The sequence below is a fragment of the Equus przewalskii genome, chromosome 20 (assembly GCF_037783145.1).
Source record: "Equus przewalskii isolate Varuska chromosome 20, EquPr2, whole genome shotgun sequence".
In the NCBI taxonomy this organism is placed as follows: Eukaryota; Metazoa; Chordata; class Mammalia; order Perissodactyla; family Equidae; genus Equus; species Equus przewalskii.
The window spans coordinates 31,988,480-32,007,555 of record NC_091850.1 but is presented as its reverse complement, the minus strand read 5'-3'; the positions used below and the strand labels follow the sequence as shown (position 1 = coordinate 32,007,555).

Here is a 19,076-nt window from a genome sequence, read left to right as displayed (position 1 = left end):
GTTTTCTTTAGTACTGTATTTGTAGAATATGCTTACCTAAATTATTACCTAAATGGGTGAGAGCTACAAAGGCAAAAGAACGCTAGTCAACCACTCTTTTCTGTGGCCACACTCAGGATCTGATACAGTCCAAAACTGTTCTCCCCCCAAAATCTTCAAATGAAACATCCCAAGCTTTTACAACCTCCTGACCTTCTGGCTCTCACTTCCCTTCCTCCTCCTACTGCCTCTTGTCTTCAGTTTCAACAAGCCCTCCAATCCCTTGATAGACAACTGTCAGTTTTCTCCCCATCAAAACCTGCATGCTTTCGTTCGCTTCTCTATTCAGCCTAGACCCCATGGGAGAGCACAGCCATCCCTGTCCAGCCCACAGTCTCAGCTCCCTTGCCCCAGCTAATCCTGGATCCTTTCAGCTCGCCAACTTCTTGGTTCCTCCATGCCTATTTCTAGAGAAAATCCCACACCCCCACAGAATGATGCTGCTATAAATTCATAGTTTCCAACCTCAACTGGACCCTCGATGCTATTCGGCACTTGTTTCCTTGTCAGTTTTTTCTCTCATTCTTCACAAAGACTACGCTCTTCATTCTTCTCAAAACCCCTTTCCTGCTCACTTTCCCGCCGATACTCAGACGATCTGGGATCCCACTTCAGAGAATGAAAAAAAAGCATCTACTTTATTTGGACTCTTGGTTTTAAGATGTAGACACCAACCTAGAGTAGCCCAAGGAAGACAAGGTGGCATCTCACAGAAATCCAAGAATGGGATTTGGCCTGTGACCAGGCCTCAGAGACTGGAGGAACTCAGGCTCACGGCTCTTCACTCAGTGCCCTCTACTGACAGGACTCCACTGCTGTTTGTGGGTTTGTTTCTGCAGACTCACTTCTCTTCCCTCCACCAGTTGGTGACCTTATCCCCAACTCTTCACACCTTTTCTTTACTTAGAAACCTTCTATGAATGCCCTTTTATCATAATTTTGGCCCTACTCAATATCACAGTATTTCTCTGGACATAAAAGCTGCTGCCTGCCTGATTTTCCACATATACCCCATATAAAAGTAAGATTCTGATTGGCTCAGTCCACCCCTTCTTGGGTAGAGCATTTTCCTGGGAAAGCGAGTGCTTGTTTGCATAACTCTCCTCTCTAAAACCCACTGAAACAAATACAAAGAGGGAAACTAGAATTTTAATACAATATAGAAATAGCCACAAACCCATTCAATGAATGTTGAAGACTACATATATATCATGTACAATAAAATGCAAGACCAAACTGAAGGCAAACAATGAAATAGGATACAATGCTCTCTGAATGAGAGAAAGCAAAGGTGGTATGAAATGAAGAATGTCACCAAAATCCTTAACTTGGAGAAAGGGAATTACAGCAGAAGGCAGGCCCCAGAAACAGCAGGAAGCACCCAGAACTGGAGCCATTTCCACTCCTCAGAATGGCAGGGAAGGTGAAGGTGAAAAGGGGGATCACTTTAATTTTCCTAGGCAGCTGGTCGGCCTAGGGAGGTCAGAGGAATAACAGGCAAGGAATGGTCTATTCTGAGGGGAGCCCCTGCCAGACAGGTTCCTGCAATGAAAAGGCTCAACTGTTCAGTAGGAGATTAGCTGCTGCAGCTCAGTGGCCCCATAAAGGTCATAGCAAGCACCAATCCACACTCCTCTCGACAACCCCCAAAGCAGCTGAGTATCTCAACAGAGACTAAAACCAGCTAGTATCCAACTTTCCTCTCATCCGAAGGAATGAACTCAATAAGGCTTAAACACACAGAGCTCTAAAGGATCCAACACTGACCAATCTCGGGCAAATGGCAGGCTTAGATAGAACCTCCACATTCCCCACTAAACAAATCAGGTTCAGCAAGAGTTCTCATGAATACAGAACTGGGAAAGCTGGAGGGAGGGTGTTGAAACATAATATGCAAAAAGGCAGATAAAAAAACGTAATTTGGAGGACTACCTTGGGAATCAAAAAATTATGAACACAGTTTTGTATTCTCAATGTACTTAAAGAGAACATGGCTTCTAAGAAGCACAAGATCAAAAAAGAGATAAAATCAAATGAGATTAATATGGATCTGATAGAACTAAGAACTGAAGAGACCACCTTACCAAACCAAAGCCACATGAGAAGCATCAAGTCAAATCAAATTGCAGAAATCCAAGTTGATGACATTGAAGAATGCTTAGAATACAATGAAAAAGGATAAACCAAATTTATAAATCAAATAAAATCCTGATTAAATGTTAGCCAATAGAATCTAGTAGTAGCTTAAAAATAATACCAAGCCTAAGTGATGTTAATTCCAGGAATGCATGAATGACTTGAAATTAAGAAATGGATAAATGTAGTTCATTATATTAGTAGGACAAAAAAAGAAAGAAAAATTATTGTGAAACGTGTCAATAGATACTTTTTTAAAGCCTGCATCATACTCTAGTGGGAAAACTCCAGAATCATTCCCATTAAAGTAAGGAATAGACACAAAAAGGATGTTCACTGTTGTTATTGTTGAATAATAATCTTCTGTAGGTACAAGCCAATACAATTAGACAAAATTTTTAAAAAGTGGTATGAGGTAGAAAGAAACGAAAGTATCATAATTTGCACATTATATAGTTTGGTACATGTAAACAGAAACATAGCAATTTCAAAACTATCAGAGCGCCTCGTGTCTGAGTGGTTAAATCCGCGCACTCCGCTGCAGCGGCCGAGGGTTTCGCCAGTTCGGATCTTGGGCGCGGGCACGGCACTGCTCATCAAGCCATGCTGAGGAGGCGTCCCACACAGCACAACTAGAAGGACTCACAACTAAAAATACACAACTATGTACTGCGAAGCTTTGGGAGAAAAAGGAAAAATAAAATCTTTAAAAAAAAAAAGACCTATTAGAATATTCGAATTCAGTACGGTGGCTATAAAAAATTTTTCACCAAAAACAAGAGCTTTCCTATATATAAATAATAACCAGTTAGAACGTATAACGGGAGGAAACACCTACCACAATAGCAACTGAAAATATATTTAACCTTAGCAAGGACAGGCAAGCCTAAAAAAAAAAAAAGCTCTATTAAGGGGCAAAAAAGGTAACTCAAACAAATGGGGGGATACAGCTTGTTCTTGGATAAGATGATTCAATACTAGAAAGATCTCAGTTCTCCCCAAACTAAGGTATAAATGTAATTTAAGTCCAACCATAATCTCAAAACAATTTTTCTAACCTGACAAAATTATTCTGAAGTCTGTCTGGTAGGATAAACGTGTAAAAATAGCCAGAAGAATTTGGGGAAAAAAAATAGTAAGGGGGGGGAGGGGACTAGCCCTATTAAAACATTATCAGAAAACTACTATAATTAAAATAGTGGCTCCACTACCACAGAACTAGACAGGTAAACCACTGGAATAAAGAGCCAAATATATATATATATATGTATACGTAATTCTAAGTTCAAAGATTCTAAATTCCAGGAAAATTCAAAGGGAGCATTCTAAATCAGTGGCAGAAAACAGAGATTATTCAATAACTAGTTTTGGAAAAACTGGCTAGGTATTTTTGGGGGAAAAAAAGCTGGATCCCTTGCAACAAAATCCCTGACAACAAAATAAAAATACCGGTCACAGATTTACAGCAAGAAAGGAAAACAAAAAACCATCCAAAAAGCCAAATAAATATATTGTCTTAATCATAAAGTGAATATGAGGCTAAATTCAGAAGCTATAAAGCAACAGGCTCATAATTTAACCAGACTACATTCAAACTAAAAACTACTGGGGGCTATCCCAGTGGATTCAGGCAAGATGGCAGAACAGTGACACAGTTTTTTAATCTCCTCATACCCCATCCATGCCCCACTCCCTGCTGCTAACACCACACACAGCAACTAGCCTAGAATAACCACAGTAAACCACAAACCCCAAAACATACAAATGGGCAGGGACAAACTACGAACACTACCAAGACCGATCTGGTATCAGGATCTGTGCAAGGGAAATAGAAGGAAACAGGGTGCATCTGATAGCTCTAAGACCACCCTCCCCCCATAATCAAATCATCAATAGGAAAGCTCAGAGGACCAAATGGACAACAGCAGATGAAAGCGGAATTGTTTGTTCACCTTCTCATCGCGGGCAAGTGTGTGGGGATCTGTGATGAAGGTGGAGAGGGTGGACACGGCCTCTACACTCTCCAACTCATCGGCCAGTGCCCCACACTTCTTCCAAGTTGGAGAAACTACTAGGAACGGAATCCAAGTTGAGCAGGACAAGAACATGGGGATCAAGAAAAACAAGGTCCAGATAAAGGTGGGTGAAGGGAGCAGAACCAGGAGATCTCAGAAAGCAACCTGCCGTATTACACTCCACCAAACAAAGAGGGAGGTCTAGAGAATAAATAGTTAGTAAAGCTACTCTGCCACACATCTTCCTTCCAAAAGCATAGGAAAAGTAATTTCATGCAAAAGTGGGCAACAGAAGGGGCTGGCCCCGTGGCCGAGTGGTTAAGTTCACGCGCTCCGCTGCAGGCGGCCCAGTGTTTCGTCGGTTTGAATCCTGGGCACGGACATGGCACTGCTCATCAAACCACGCTGAGGCGGCGTCCCACATGCCACAACTAGAAGGATCCACAACTAAGAATATACAACTATGTACCAGGGGGCTTTGGGGAGAAAAAGGAAAAAAAATAAAATCTTTAAAAAAAAAAAAAAAACAAAAAGGGCAACAGAAGATAATCTAGGTCAAATCCCAAACAAAGCTATTCTAAGAAAAAGGAGGCTGAGAAGCAAACACAACCCCTACAGACAACAAAAGCACACCAAAAGACGTGCCCAGGAAAGCAACGAACTGTAACTTAGTACCTCAAATAAATTAAAATACATCAAGAAAATGACACAAAATACAAATAAATAATAATAACTGAAATTAGAAAAATTCAGAAATTCGGTAAACTCAAGAAAAAAATTAAAACAATTTCAGAAAAGACTAAACTAGAAAAAAAATCCACAGTAAACAAACACGATAACGTCTTAAGAGACAGAGACAAAAAGGGTGAAATGTTGAAAGATCAATGATAAAGGGAAAAGGACCCAAGCAAAACTAATAAATAAAGAAGATATATAATAGGAAGCCTCAAAGAAGAAAACCCTAAACAATGGAACAGAACAAATAGGAACACTTTAATTTTCCTGAAATTGAGAATAAAAAAGATCTGACACTACATACTGAAAGAACACATCACATACTCGGGAATACTGATCCAGAACAACTAACACCAAAACATACTGTACTAACATAGCGGGGAAAAAAACTGGGGGGAAAAACCCCATGTGCTCCAGAAAAAAAGAATAAGGCATTCACGAGGGAAAGAAATCATATTATAATCACTTTGACAGTAATGCTTTATGCCAAAAAGAACATATTTAAGATACTCAAAAAAAAAAGTGACCCAAGAATTTTATCCAAACTGACTTTTAAATAAAATGCTATAGATAAATACTGTCAACAGCATACAAAAACTTAGGGACTATTATTCTCACAAGCCCTTTCTGAAGAATCTAACAAATGAGCAAAATAACCAAAGTGACTGGATAAACAATGACATAAGGAATAGCGGTGAGCATTAAGTACGTATTTCTACTTGAAGAGTTAAGACTAAAGTAACAGTTAAAAGGGAGAGATTACAGTATATAATAATGATGTTCTTATAACACAGACGCAGCGCAACTACGAAAAGTGGGGACACTGAACTGTACGCTTAAAAATGGTTACAATGGTACATTTTGTTACGTATATTTTACCACAGTAAAAAAGGGAAAAGGAAATTACCTTATTAGTTTACATTTATACTTCTGATTTGAATTTAGAATACAAAGTTTTTTATCTTCTATTTTAAAGCTGAATCTCCACTTTTCCATAATCGAGAATCCTGGTTCTCATCAAGGAAATTGATGATTATGAAAGAATGTTTATTCATAAGTTCACAATAAAAAAACCTAATCAGTCACCTCTGGAGAATGCCAGGGAACCAACTCTATTGATAATTGGTAAATAAAATATACAATTATCCTACCTTTCCTCTACGAACTGTACTAAAAAGTAATGTAGAAAAGATGAAGTTTCTCGTAGAGAAATACTCTAGCTAATAAAGAAGAAATAAAAATTAAAATATCACCACTCTGCAACCCAGTAAATCACTGGATCTAAGAACTGCACAGCCAGGTTGCCAGCATCACAGAAGGAGAGACACTGTGTGCTTCCTGATGGAAGAGACACTACCACCTATGAAACAGCCTTGCCTGTACCAACAAACCTGAATCTGACGGAGCCTCTAGATCCAATGACCAACTCTTGGGAAGTGCACACGTCAGAAAAACACATTAAACTACACCATGTGGGTGCAATCAGCAAAACCAAACTTTGCAGAACTCTACAGGACAAGTGATCCAATTTCATCAACAAATATTTTGCAAGGGGAAAAGCAAGAGAGATGGGGGAGAAGAAACTATAGATTAAGAGAAACTTAAAAAGACGCATCAAATAAAAAATGAAGCAAAAGAGAACAAAAGTATTAGATGTACACTGGGTCTGGAGGGTGATTACCCTTAGTGTTGGGGAGACTATAATTACGAGACGGCCTTCACCAGCTTCTGGACAGCTGGCAAGGTTCCATCTTCACCTGGATGATGACATGTTTGCCTTAAAATAATTCATTAGCCTATATATTTATGTGTTTTCCATTTGTACTTTTGTCATAAAAATTAAGTGTATACATATATATTCATAAATTATATATTTATGTGATTTTTCTGTTATATTTAATCATACTTCCAAAAATTTTTAATGAAGTACATATACATATGCCAAATCTGAGTACCAGGCAGATCTCTAATTTAGTAGGACAATTAAGGTCTCCACAGATACCATGCTCAGCAGTGAACCTGACGCTTTTCCGAATGTTAAAAAAAAAAAAAAACTTACCATATACCAACTCCAAAGACTGAGAAAACCAGTTGCATCACAGACACAAGCAAGTCCTGTGAATATATGGCAAGATATATGGCAAGTCCTGATGAATCAATACATAAAAAGATCAATGCTCATTAGAAAAATGGATAAGGAACATGAACAGGTAACTCACAGAAAAAAATACAAATTACTAATAAAGATAATAAGTGATAATCAACCATTCAATAATTAAAATAACTTGATCATTATCTCCTATGAGCTTGGCAAAGACCAGGATTGATGATACCCTTTACAGTATTGGCTAAGGTGTGAGAAACTAGCATTCACGTTATTGGTAGAAATATAAGTTAACATGAATCTCAGGAATCAATTTGACTTTACCTTTTACACTTTCAAGGCAGACTCTTTGAGCAAATTCACTTCTAGTAATTCCTCCTAGAGAAATGAGACAAATATAGACACATGTACAAAATTATACAACACTATCTGTAATAATGAAAAACGAGAATAATCCAAATGCCCATTAGTGAGAGAAGTTATACAATGAAGCCAAAAATTATTAAAAAGAATGATGGGTGCTTATTCTGAAAGCTGTCCACGATACAAGAAGTACAGAAAGTAAATTGCATACCAGTATATAATGCTAGTGGGAATCAGAGTACACCACTGGTCTCTCAGGAGTAAATGCCTATACAATTCTGACACTGGGCTGAGAAAGTTTGGGTATCACTTTAACTATGGTACCATCCACATCCTCTTTGAAGGATAACCTGTAAGGTTAACATTAACACTACTACCTTCTGGAAGTATTAAAGAACATACGACATTTGTGCAGAACTTACAGAGCCAGGAATATCATTCTGGGACCCAAGGGGCTGTGATGGATTGGAAATTACCTCAGGTGTTGGTCATCTTGATCTGGATGAAAGAGAGCAATATCATCTGACAATATGTAATAAGTTAATACAAGATGGAGAGACCACATTGTTGGAATCAAACTTCATAAAATACCTCACATAGACTTGTGACTAGCAGTTTCTATGTTCAGGGGGCAAGAGTAGCCATCACTAGCAGTCATGGACCCTTGCCATCATCAGGCTGGATGTCATTACTTAACGGTCCAATATTGCCACTGAACCAGTCAGACAGGAGCCTCTTTCACTTTCCTTCGGGTGATGATCAAATTCAAAGGTTTGTTGTACTTAAAAAGAGTATATCTTACCCATCTGTTCACAAACAATGGGAAAAACTGAATAATGGAATGTGTCAGAGACCACTGGGAAATCATGCTTCAGCAGGCCAGGAGCTTTCTTGGCCATTTGACATCTGACAATGCTTCTTTCTTCTGAGAACATAGAGAATAAAGCTGAGATATCCTTTTATCACTGTATTTTGCACTACCATGAGAAATTCTTGCATGCCTGCTGTTTTTGTCTCTGTTAGAGAAAAGCAACCCAGTCCTAGTGCCCAAAAAGAAAAGGAAAAATTGAGTACAATCACTTCAGCATTAACAGCTCAAACACGAGATAACATAAGATTGGGCAAATCATCCTCTCCAAGCCAGCTCTTCATTAAATGAAGATAGTACTTGGGGTTTGGGAAGGTCAAAACAAGATGTAAAATACTTTACTAGGCACAGAGTGTGTTTTCTTTCTCCCTTCTGTGAGAGCACTGTTCTAGATCAGGTTATTTTAAGGAACACATCAAATTAAACAACATATGAAGAAGTCAAAAAGCAGCAGATTCTTTGCACGACAGATCTTTATGTAGATGTTATTAAAAATCACTGCCTGATTCTTGGATCTGAAGGCTTTTAACCAAAGTGGCAAACACCTGTGGAGATACTGCTCCTACCACACAGAATAACTATTTCCATGGAGGCACACCATTACTGCTTTCAGGAAGACAGGAAGCAGCAGCATTTTATAGGCGAAAGAGTTCTAGATCAACACTCTCCCCCCTGGACTGCCCTACTTTTTCTCTCCTCTGGACATAAAAACACGTACTCAAGTCAGGGCCACACTGGTAGAGCTGATGGGGCACCATGCTCTGTAACAAACACTGACAGAAGTTCAGGCAACGTCCTTCTCCTCCCTTGCTTGAGAATGTAGACGCTGCTGCTGAAGTGAAGAATACCTCAGAAACATCCATTGCCTCACTTCTAAACTCTTTTCAAGGGAAAAACTAAATCTTCACCTGAAAAGAAATTCCAGGATACTAGTATCAGTTGAGTTGTCCAATTTATGGGAAGAAACTATAAACGAATAGTTTCTATACTTAATTACCACCAGTAGTGTCAGCTTTGGAGGTAAAGGTGGTTATTTTAATGGAGAGAAAATCTTTTTACACGCATTAAAAGGGGGACTAGCAAACTACTGCCCATGGCCAGCTGCCTGTTCTTGAAAATAAAGTTCTATTGGAACACAGCCTCACCCATTTACTTCTATTGTCTATGACAACCTTCATTCAGCGGAGTTGAGTAGTTGCAACACCATATATGGCTCACAAAGCCTACAACATTTGCTATCTGGCCCTATAACAAAAAGTTTGCCAACCCCTGCACTGAAAGATTACCACGCTATAGACCTTCATTAAAAAAAACTAGGGTAGAATACAAAAAACACAAATGACATGCTTGCTCTGATTCAGGCACTTTCAAGATCATAGTTTATTTATTACTTCAGATAAAAAGATAGTATACATATTAGGGAATCCCTTAAAATTCAACTCTAGAGTTATACACCATCTAGTACTTTTGCATTGAATGTTAACCAAAAAAATCTCTAAACACCTGAAAGCCCCACTATTAACATGAACTATGATAATAAAAAATTTGACATTTAATTTGTTCAATATATAGTATTTACATTATGAAGCCAATGGTGATACGATAAACAGTGATAAGGAAATAGTAAAAATAAACTTTAAAAAGCAAAGATTTATAGTCTTACAATGTGCTAATTATCATAATTGTATAGAAAAATCAAAACATAGCAGAGCTTTCTGTTACAAAATTCTTAATCATCTGAGTTGTAGTCATTACTTGCTAACAATTTACATGCAACATCTGCTAGGACTGACATTTGATTTGAAGTGTGAGTAGATAAATGACACTCAAGAGCAGACATTAATTTACTTGTGGAGAGAAAAAGAAAAAACTGTACTCAAGATTAGTACTGGTCACAAGCCTCTTCCCTACAGAAATGATAAAAATAGTAAGATCCAAAAAAAATCCAAAAAAGGAGATGCACAGGCAAAAAGTGCCATGAATGGCACAGCTCAAAAAAATCTTGGGACCAATCAGACACATCTTTTCTCTCTCCTTCAATGATGAGAGGTCTGTTCTGCCATCAAATAATAATGACTGAAGCAACTGAGGGGCACCAGGTGTACAACTAATTAAATCTTGCAAAATACTAAGATGGAGGCAGGGGTGGCCAGAAGAAGGGGCAATTTATATATAATTCAAACTATATACAGCATAACTGGAATGCAGCCCATCCCAAACTGGCTTCGTGAAACAGTTGGACCTTTATGATTTAATAGTTAAAATTATAACAAGTGTAATAATACAATAGATTTACATGGGAAGCAAAATCCAAGGGGCATTTTATATTATTTACTGTGTTGTTTCAATTTAAAAATAATTTTGCTAAGTATACATCTCAACTGAGGTCTATGTATAAAATGTCCTAATAGATACAGATATTTACCTTTGGTGAGTTAAAGGCCTTTTTGTGACTTCTGTCTGAATTGTAGGCAGAATGCTAGATGTACATGCACATGTGGGAAAAACTCAACCTGAGGTAATCCAAAAGATGTGCATGTGAGCAGACTGGAGGTACTTTGAAAGTCAAAGCATACCAGAAACCCAAAACGGGTAACAGTGAGAATGGCAAGAAGGAATGGAATGCCAATGTGGCAGTAAAACTTTTTTTAAAACAGAAAGAGGAAGGCCTCTCGTACCAGCAGAATCCTGCATACATACAAAAAAGAAAAAGCCACCCACCGTTTTAGAAAATAAAAGCCAATTATAGTGTGGAAAGTACAAATTGCAGAAAACCAGAAGTCAATAGAAGAAAAACTACTGGTTTACATGAGAGAGAACACTTCATTCTGAGCAGAGTTACTTGGTGAACGCTGCCACCACCGCCCACAGAACCTCATTGGTGTTGGCCTTCAGACATTCCACTTCAGGATCCAAGTCGAGGAGCTGCCGCACTCTCTTGGTGGCTAAATCATACTGCTCGTCCAGAAGGGGAGCAAAAGCATTCTCCAGAACATCCGAGGCGTGGGCTAGGTAAATGAGGGCCAGCAAGCGCTTGTCCATGCGGTGAGGGTCATTTACCCATTTGTCAAGAACAGCTTCCTGTACCTTCTTGATGAGACGCTGCTTAATGTTGTTGTTGGTGAGGGGATGTGTTGTCATGTCAAAAAGTAGGAAGTTCTGTTTCTCTGTTGTCAATACACCCTTTTCCACCAGGTTTTTAGCTAATCGTTCCCGCACATTTCTTAATTGATAATGCAATTTTAATGGATTCCATGTCTCACCTAAACAAAAGATTTCAGAAGTTAGAAATGAAAGTATCATCTGCTAACTTAATAAAATTTTGTACTTTTATTAAAATGAACAGTAAAATTTGATTTTCTTTCCTCCAGAGAAATAGAAGAAAATCCAACTATGTTTTCTTGCCAACTAAACCATGAACCGCTTGAGGGACAGGCCCCTGGGTTCTAAACACCTGGCCCGTTTTCAGGCACAACAGTTACTCGAAAGACCAAATGAGCCAAATATTAAATTATGTTTGGCCTCTCTCCACAGTTGTTGTCAAAAAGCAGCCAATAGCAAAATAACATGTTTCTTTTTGTTAAACACCAATCTGCAACAAATAGACAAAAGAAAGTTTCTCTTGAGAGAAACCTAAGTGAGCCCTACTACTGCCCAAGCTTACTACCTGAAGGCATACTCTAGGCAGCAGAGCAGGAAGGAAGACCCCAAGCAGAGCACAGGAGTCACAGTGGTTTAAGAAGGCAGAGATCAGAGTTCTGGGAGGCATGAGCAACTGGAATATGCAAGGCACAATACTAGAGAAGAGAGAGCTATGCAGAATAAGAAATCTGCAATGGTGTTCCCTTGAGTCTGGCTGAAAACAAGGCTGCTTGTGTTAAGGTGAGAAACTCCACAAGGCTGGGCAAAGGAAAACGACCAGAAAGTTGTCAGCTGAACAATTTCAAGAGTTCACATAGAACTGGGAAAAACTTGAGTGCCAATAGCCTGAAAGGAAAGGCCTCACTGAAAACCCAAAACATTCAGAAGGGACTCCAGAAGGATCACACCTTAGTAGCAAGGCTAAACTAGCCCATGAGTAAAGGCTACTCTAGACCTGACCTAACAAAGCGTAAAAATAAGCTGATCCAGGTGCCAGCCCAGTGGCGTAGTGGTTAAGTTCGTTAGCTCCACTTCGGCAGCCCAGGGTTCCTAGATTTGGATCCCGGGCATGGACCTACACACCGCTCTTCAAACCATGCTGCAGCAGTGCCCCATATACAAAAAGCAGAGGAAGATTGGCACAGATGTTAGCTCAAGGACAATCTTCCTCACAAAAAAAAAAAAAACGGAAAACAATAAAAAGAATGAATGATCTGGAACTGCCGTTGTGCATTTTGCAATTCATTCTATAAAACTAGGGACTTCAAAAAAGTTGTCAAATACTGAAGGGTTGGTACCATGAATTATTAGTATGTTGAAGTCACCTCCTGCATTCAAATAAAAAGGCCTGGCAAACCTGCTTCCACAAAAGAAAAACTATCATTGCATTCAATTTCCTTTGTAACTTCAAAACGGAAAAGAGCTGAAATGTGTTTGGGACCCTACTAAATTTAAAAACCTAATAATATGAAAAAAAACATAATACAATAATAAATGAAATTCTACTTATTTCCATTTCAGATGTTAAACAAACCACACCTACATTTAAAGTTAAGAAATAATTAACAGTTACTTGATGAAGCTTATGGCCTGACAAGTTATAACAAGCAGCTCTGGAGCCAGACTGGTCGGATGTGGGTCTCAACTTGGTCATCTCCTAGCTGGGCAACCTTGGGCAAGGTTCTTTAACCTCTCTACTCCTGTTTCCTCATCTATAAAATGAGGATAACAACTGTATCGAGTGTGTAGCGCTATTATGAGGGTTAAATGAGTCAAAGACATATCAAGTCCTCAGAACTGAGCCTGGTAGGTGGTAAGCTCTCGATAAATTTAAGCTATTATTATTTATCCACATACAGAATCAGCACTTTAGCCAAAAGAATTTACCATATTTGTAACGATGTGAAAAATCACATTAGGTACTGAGAATACAAACATAAGTAAGACATATTTCTAACACAGTAGGAACTTAAAATCAAGTGAAGGAAACAGATTCATAATACAACTAACCATACTGGCTAAAATAAGATGTACATAAGGCCATAAAAACAATATGAACAAAGTGCCCAGAGGAATAAGAAATTACTCGGGTTTGATGTTAAGGGATATTTCTAGGAAAGTTACAGGGGAAAGAACTTTCAAGCTAAATCCTGAAATCCAGCATAAGTCATCCTATGAAAGGAAGAGGAGCCTGCATTCCATGCAGAAAAAACAACAAAATAGATAGGCAATGATTACATGCAGAATTTTAATTGTTGTACCAACCCACTGTCTTCCCAATAAATAAAATGCCTGCCTGCCGCACCCTTCACCAGACAGTTTGGGTTTTGTTTTGTTTTGTAATGTCATTGGCACATGGTAGGCAGCCTAACACAGTAGGCTAGAATTGGCTAGGTTGTGTTTTCTGACATTCTTAATTGACTTTTGGAAATTTAAATTAATAAACATAAAATAATCAGTAGTCAAATTTACATAAAAGCCTATAAAAAACTGCAGTTCAAGTCTAAGATTAATTAACTATGCTTATAATAATTTGTCAATTATCAAAGAAACACTATTCCCTGGCAACTCACTATTCTATGCCTCAGAGAATATCTTGGGCATCTGTGCCCAAACAATATGGGTAGGAAGAAAAAAAAAAATCAAGTATTCTGAGAAACTCATAGTTAAATTTTTCTTTGAAGACCTAAAAAAACCAAAAATCCCTCTAATGCTGCTACAATTTTTTTCTTCCTCATGGGAAATAAATGAGATTATCAGTTTATGACTTACTGTCTATTTTACTGAAGTCATACTCAGGTTTATCCACACGTTATCCACAAGTAAATCTTACACATTGCAACTAATGGAACGAGCTAATGCTTACGAAGCTCCTGTGAGAAATTCCCCAAGTGCAAAATATGCTGCCTTACAGTTTAGTGTTGCTTCTAAAAACAGGAAGAGCCAGGACAGACCCACCTTCAAATAAGGTGTTCCATTTATGACTGGACCTTCTCATGGGCAATCACTTCTGCCTCAGAGGAAGTAATAAAAAAGGACTGAGACATCATCTTCTTTTGTAGCATTCCCCTAGAAAAGGGCAAACCTTGTGTGCTCAACTCCAACAAAAATGTTATTCAGATCTCTTCAAATATTTGAAAACAATGAAGAAATCTCATAAGCAGAAGGCTGAAACAGTATGGGTTACAGGCAAATATTGTTTAATACTATTTTTGGCACCCAAAAAAAGGTGCAATGAAATAACTCTGTGCAAGTGTCTTGGCACCCTGAGATTTCTGCCTTTTAAAAAAGAACCAAATTAAGCTAAATCCAAAAAATAAAGTGATCCCCGAGATTAGCATACTTAAGACACCATTATAAATTGGGATGAGAGGAGGGTGGTTGGATGAGTAAAGAGAAGATACAATAAAGGTTTAACTTCTACTAGCTACTAAAAATTTAGCTGCTTCAATTTAAGCAGAATATTGAATATGTTTTAAATACTTTATAATAAATGCCTGATGAATGAACAGTGCTCAAAATTCTAGATTTTTAAAAAGATGTTACTGTGATCCATATTGTTACTGATCAGTCCCTAAATTATTCATTGTCTATGTGAAAAGACTATAAGTTAAGCACGAGAATTTAAAATGCATAGAATTTATTTATAGTTCACCTTTTTGTAAAGGAAATTGTGAGAAGTATACACAGAGAGGAAAAGTTCTTCAAAGATCACTTATATCCGTTGCCCAACAATTACTTCAGTGTAAATGACATACTGACAGGCACCTAAATAATTTCACTACAAAAATCTTCTATCTTCCTCGACATCAAGCTACAAAACTAAAAGCAGCTTTGTTCATAAATGTGGCACTCTAGTGACACCTTGTGACCAAAGTGATCAACTACATGTCTTAAGATTGCAGAAAGCCAGTCTTTAAACATTTTGAAGTCTTTGTCTCTAATATATGTATATTTATTAAATTGTTGACTAATGAGATACATAAATAATGTCCACAATTTATCGGTAGTTTTAGGATGTATATACATACAGTGTAAGTAGCAATAAAATGAACCTCTAGGTATCCCTCCACCCCAGATAAAAGAGACCTTCATCAGTACTTTTGAGTGCCGCCCGAGTGCCTTCTCCTCGGAGGCAATCACCAGACTGACTTCTGTTAATCATTCTCTTCTCTTTACATATAATCTTACCGCCTATGCACATACCTCTCAACAATATGGCATAGCACACAGTTTTGAAAACCAAGTAGCAAGCGCAGACTTAGCCGTGTAAGGACAGGTCTTTTACTACTCCCTCTAATGGCTCTGAACAGGAACACTTCCTTCTTTTTGTCTCATTGTTACCCTTCAAAGGCCTAATCCAAGTTCCCCTTCCTCCTCCAACTACCAAAGCTCTCAAGGATTTCTCTTTTCTCTGAGCACTGCACTTTCAGACAACCAGGTTGTTAAACTCTTATCTGTTATCAAACTATGAGAAACATACAACTGTTCCCCCCAATGGATTTTAAGATTCTTTTAGTCTGGAAGCACGTTTTTTTCCTAAGTTTCATAGCACTTATGTCAGTATTGCTGCAATAACTGGTATTTGATACCATTCATTACCTTGAAGCAACTGAAATTTTTAAAAATTTAAAAATCAACAAGCTGGCTACAGAACTGAGCACTTAAAAATGGCTAAAGTGGTTAAGTGTTGTGATGTGTACCTTTTACCACAATAAAAAGAATGCTGTTTTAAAAAAAATCACCAAGCTGCTATCAGCACGTTAACTACGTAGGAAGTAGTTGTTTTCTTAATTTAAAAGAAATGTGCTTTGTCCTCCTTCTCTCACTCTGAATTCCTTTGTATGCTGAAATTACGATTCATTTCTAATATATGTCCAAAACATGCAACTAAAGTGCTATAAGGCGATATTCTGGCCTAAACTTACAGGATATTGTTTTTAAAAAAAAAAAAAAAAAAGTATTAGCCTCACAGTAACCCAAATTCCTAATTCAAATGGACACTGACAAAACCTTCACTGTACATACAAAACTGAGACTCCTGCCATCTTTTTACTCCTCAATCAGGTGAGAACAATACACAAGGAGCCCAAGTTGATAACCAAGTTCAGGCAGTATTTATATTGATTACTGGATAAGTTACTTTCACAAAATGTTATGTACCAGATAAATTTAAGAAGTATACAGCCTCCTGGGGCTGGCCCCGTGGCCGAGTGGTTAAGTTCGCGCGCTCCGCTGCAGGCGGCCCAGTGTTTCGTTGGTTCGAATCCTGGGCGCGGACATGGCACTGCTCATCAGACCACGCTGAGGCAGCGTCCCACATGCCACAACTAGAAGAACCCACAACGAAGAATACACAACTATGTACCGGAGGGTTTTGGGGAGAAAAAGAAAAAAATAAAATCTTAAAAAAAAAGAAGTATACAGCCTCCTTAAATGTTGAGATTCAACCTCTGCATGCCACACTAACTGAATTCATACTAATGAACTCAATTTAAGGTATATAAACTGTCCTAGGAAATCTGATGGGAATTGGTTATTAAACCAAAGCCCAAAGTGCTGTTAGCACATGTAATGTAAGATAGAGAGATCACTGATGGATGGAGCATCTGAAAACATCTCCATATGCTAAGTGGCACAATAACATCAATGTTAAGGCAAAACTCACTATATTCCATAAAAAGAACTTGAGCACTGGGACTTGTCTGCCGAAAAATTAAGTACAACTTTGAGAAACTCTCCTTTTGGCCAGTGAAGAAACCAATTACAAATTCTAATTTGCAATCACAGAAGTGGTAATGAGCCACCAATGGCAGCACAACATAGAGCATGACCCAAAGAGTGCCCAGGCCAGCGATCTCCTTAGAATGTGCAAAAGGATCCATTGGGGTACTCTATTTTTATCTAAAAAAATTGTATCTACTAATATTTAACACATGGAGTTAATGTTAACACCCTGAGTCTCTGTCAAATGGCTGCCATGTCGCCAAGAGGCATAAGTGGAAAGCTAACCCAGAGGGGACTGAGAATGTGATGGACACAGTGACGTACTGTACTGGTATGTGCTGTGTAAGTGGATTTGTGGATTATATTATCTAGTTTTAACCAAATAAATCCTCATCAAACAAGCAAAGTAATTTTAAAAGATTCCTGCAAAAGAAATTATAATTGAAGACAACATCAATATCACAAACACGAAGGGGGAAAAGGGTAGAGTTAAAGTTGCTCTTAATGAAGTAACAAAAAACCGTATCAGCAGATCTAAAAAGGATGGTCAAAATAAAAATTTCAAAATCATCAAGAGGACTGTGTGAATAAGTTTATGTTCTCTACCAATAAGAAGGAAGAGTGAAGGCTGCCCTAAGTGCAGAGTGCCCATTATTACTCCATTAGCTAAGAATAGGGTATGTGTATTCAATTTTTAAATAAACAAACATGCAAAACTCAAAATCTTTTACTGACAGAAGAACTATCTTAGAAACTATTTATAAGTGAGAAAAATTCATGTTAATTACCAATCTCTGACAAGGTCCAAATGTTTTTAAAACAGTTCCTCTAAACAGGAGTATGCTTGAACATGAAACGAAATAACAATACATGTATGCAGAAGTTCTGTTTTACATAACAGTAGAGAGGAGAGCAACATAACTTGGGTCCTATACTCAAGCAGCCCACTACCTACAAGATTAGACAAATACACAAACAACTTTAATATAAATGTAATAGTCATTAGTGCCATCACCCAAACATTTCAGGTTCTCCCCTACAGCTGCACTTTCCTGTCTCCTTCAAGTTAGGGGAGGCCATACAGTTTGCTCTGACCAATGAAACCTAACTGTGTGTCATTTCTGAGTAGAAACTTAAGTGATGTGCTGTGCTCTTCTTCCCTTTACAACAGTGACTGACAATGCTTGAGATGGTGGCGGATCCACTCAGGGTTGCCAGAGTGAGAATGAAGTCGCCTGTGATGGACTTAGCATGAGTGAGAAACAAAATGGTATTTTAGAGCACTGACGTTTGGGGGCTGTTTGTTACCACAGCTTAACCTAGCCTATCCAGAATAAGGTAGCGTAAGGTCATTTAGATAAAGAACGGCAGGAGCTCTAAGGAAGAATATTACATCTCATTCAACAGTCTGTTAAAGGGGATGAAATTTTAAAAACCACTACTTTCCCCGTTCAGTGACTGATAACTTTCAAGTCTGTCTAAATAACTAAACAAGCTTTTGGCTATTTTGCCCACGTTTCTTTCAAAAACATTTTAAACTTTTACAAAAAACTCTCAGACATAATTCAGCTTTTAGTTTATGCAAAGAAACTTACCACTAAGTAATTCAATCCAGTTCTGGACAGTCTCTGGAGGCTGAGTCTCCTTAACATGCTTCAGAGCTTCGTCAAGAAGAACGTCCCCTGTTGGAGCATCTGACTTACAGATCACCTAAAACGGAAGCAATAAGACAGACATGATCCCGATTCCTTTCCTCTGACTTGATCTCTTCAAACAAAAAACTTAATTATGCAAATAATTCATTATGTTTAAAGTCCCAAGAGTTCATACAGTGTCAAAGTTCAGATTTTAAATTAATTCTCTATTAAGGAAATCCAATATTCAAACTCACCAGATTAGCTACAATCATGAATGAAAATAAAGTTACTACGCAATAATCAGTAAAGGA

General features: G+C 38.0%; 1 protein-coding gene and 1 long non-coding RNA gene across 2 annotated transcripts in view; both read right to left on the bottom strand.

Annotated features, from left to right (window-relative positions):
- Window positions 1-6,972: 6,972 nt before the first annotated feature.
- On the bottom strand, window positions 6,973-9,168 carry LOC103562067 (uncharacterized). Its single transcript, XR_011530430.1, has 4 exons — window positions 8,979-9,168; window positions 7,815-7,890; window positions 7,354-7,407; window positions 6,973-7,072 (listed from the first exon to the last, which is right to left on the bottom strand). It is a non-coding gene; the product is annotated as an uncharacterized lncRNA (long non-coding RNA).
- A 443-nt stretch (window positions 9,169-9,611) lies between these two features.
- Window positions 9,612-19,076, bottom strand: part of GOLPH3 (golgi phosphoprotein 3) — a 54,093-nt gene continuing 44,628 nt past the window's right edge. The window contains exons 3-4 of the mRNA XM_070587122.1: window positions 18,724-18,838; window positions 9,612-11,523 (exon numbers count right to left, since the gene is read on the bottom strand). Of these exons, the coding sequence (XP_070443223.1) occupies window positions 11,099-11,523; window positions 18,724-18,838 (540 nt within the window). The 3' untranslated portion in view covers window positions 9,612-11,098. The remainder of the gene's footprint in view (window positions 11,524-18,723; window positions 18,839-19,076) is intronic.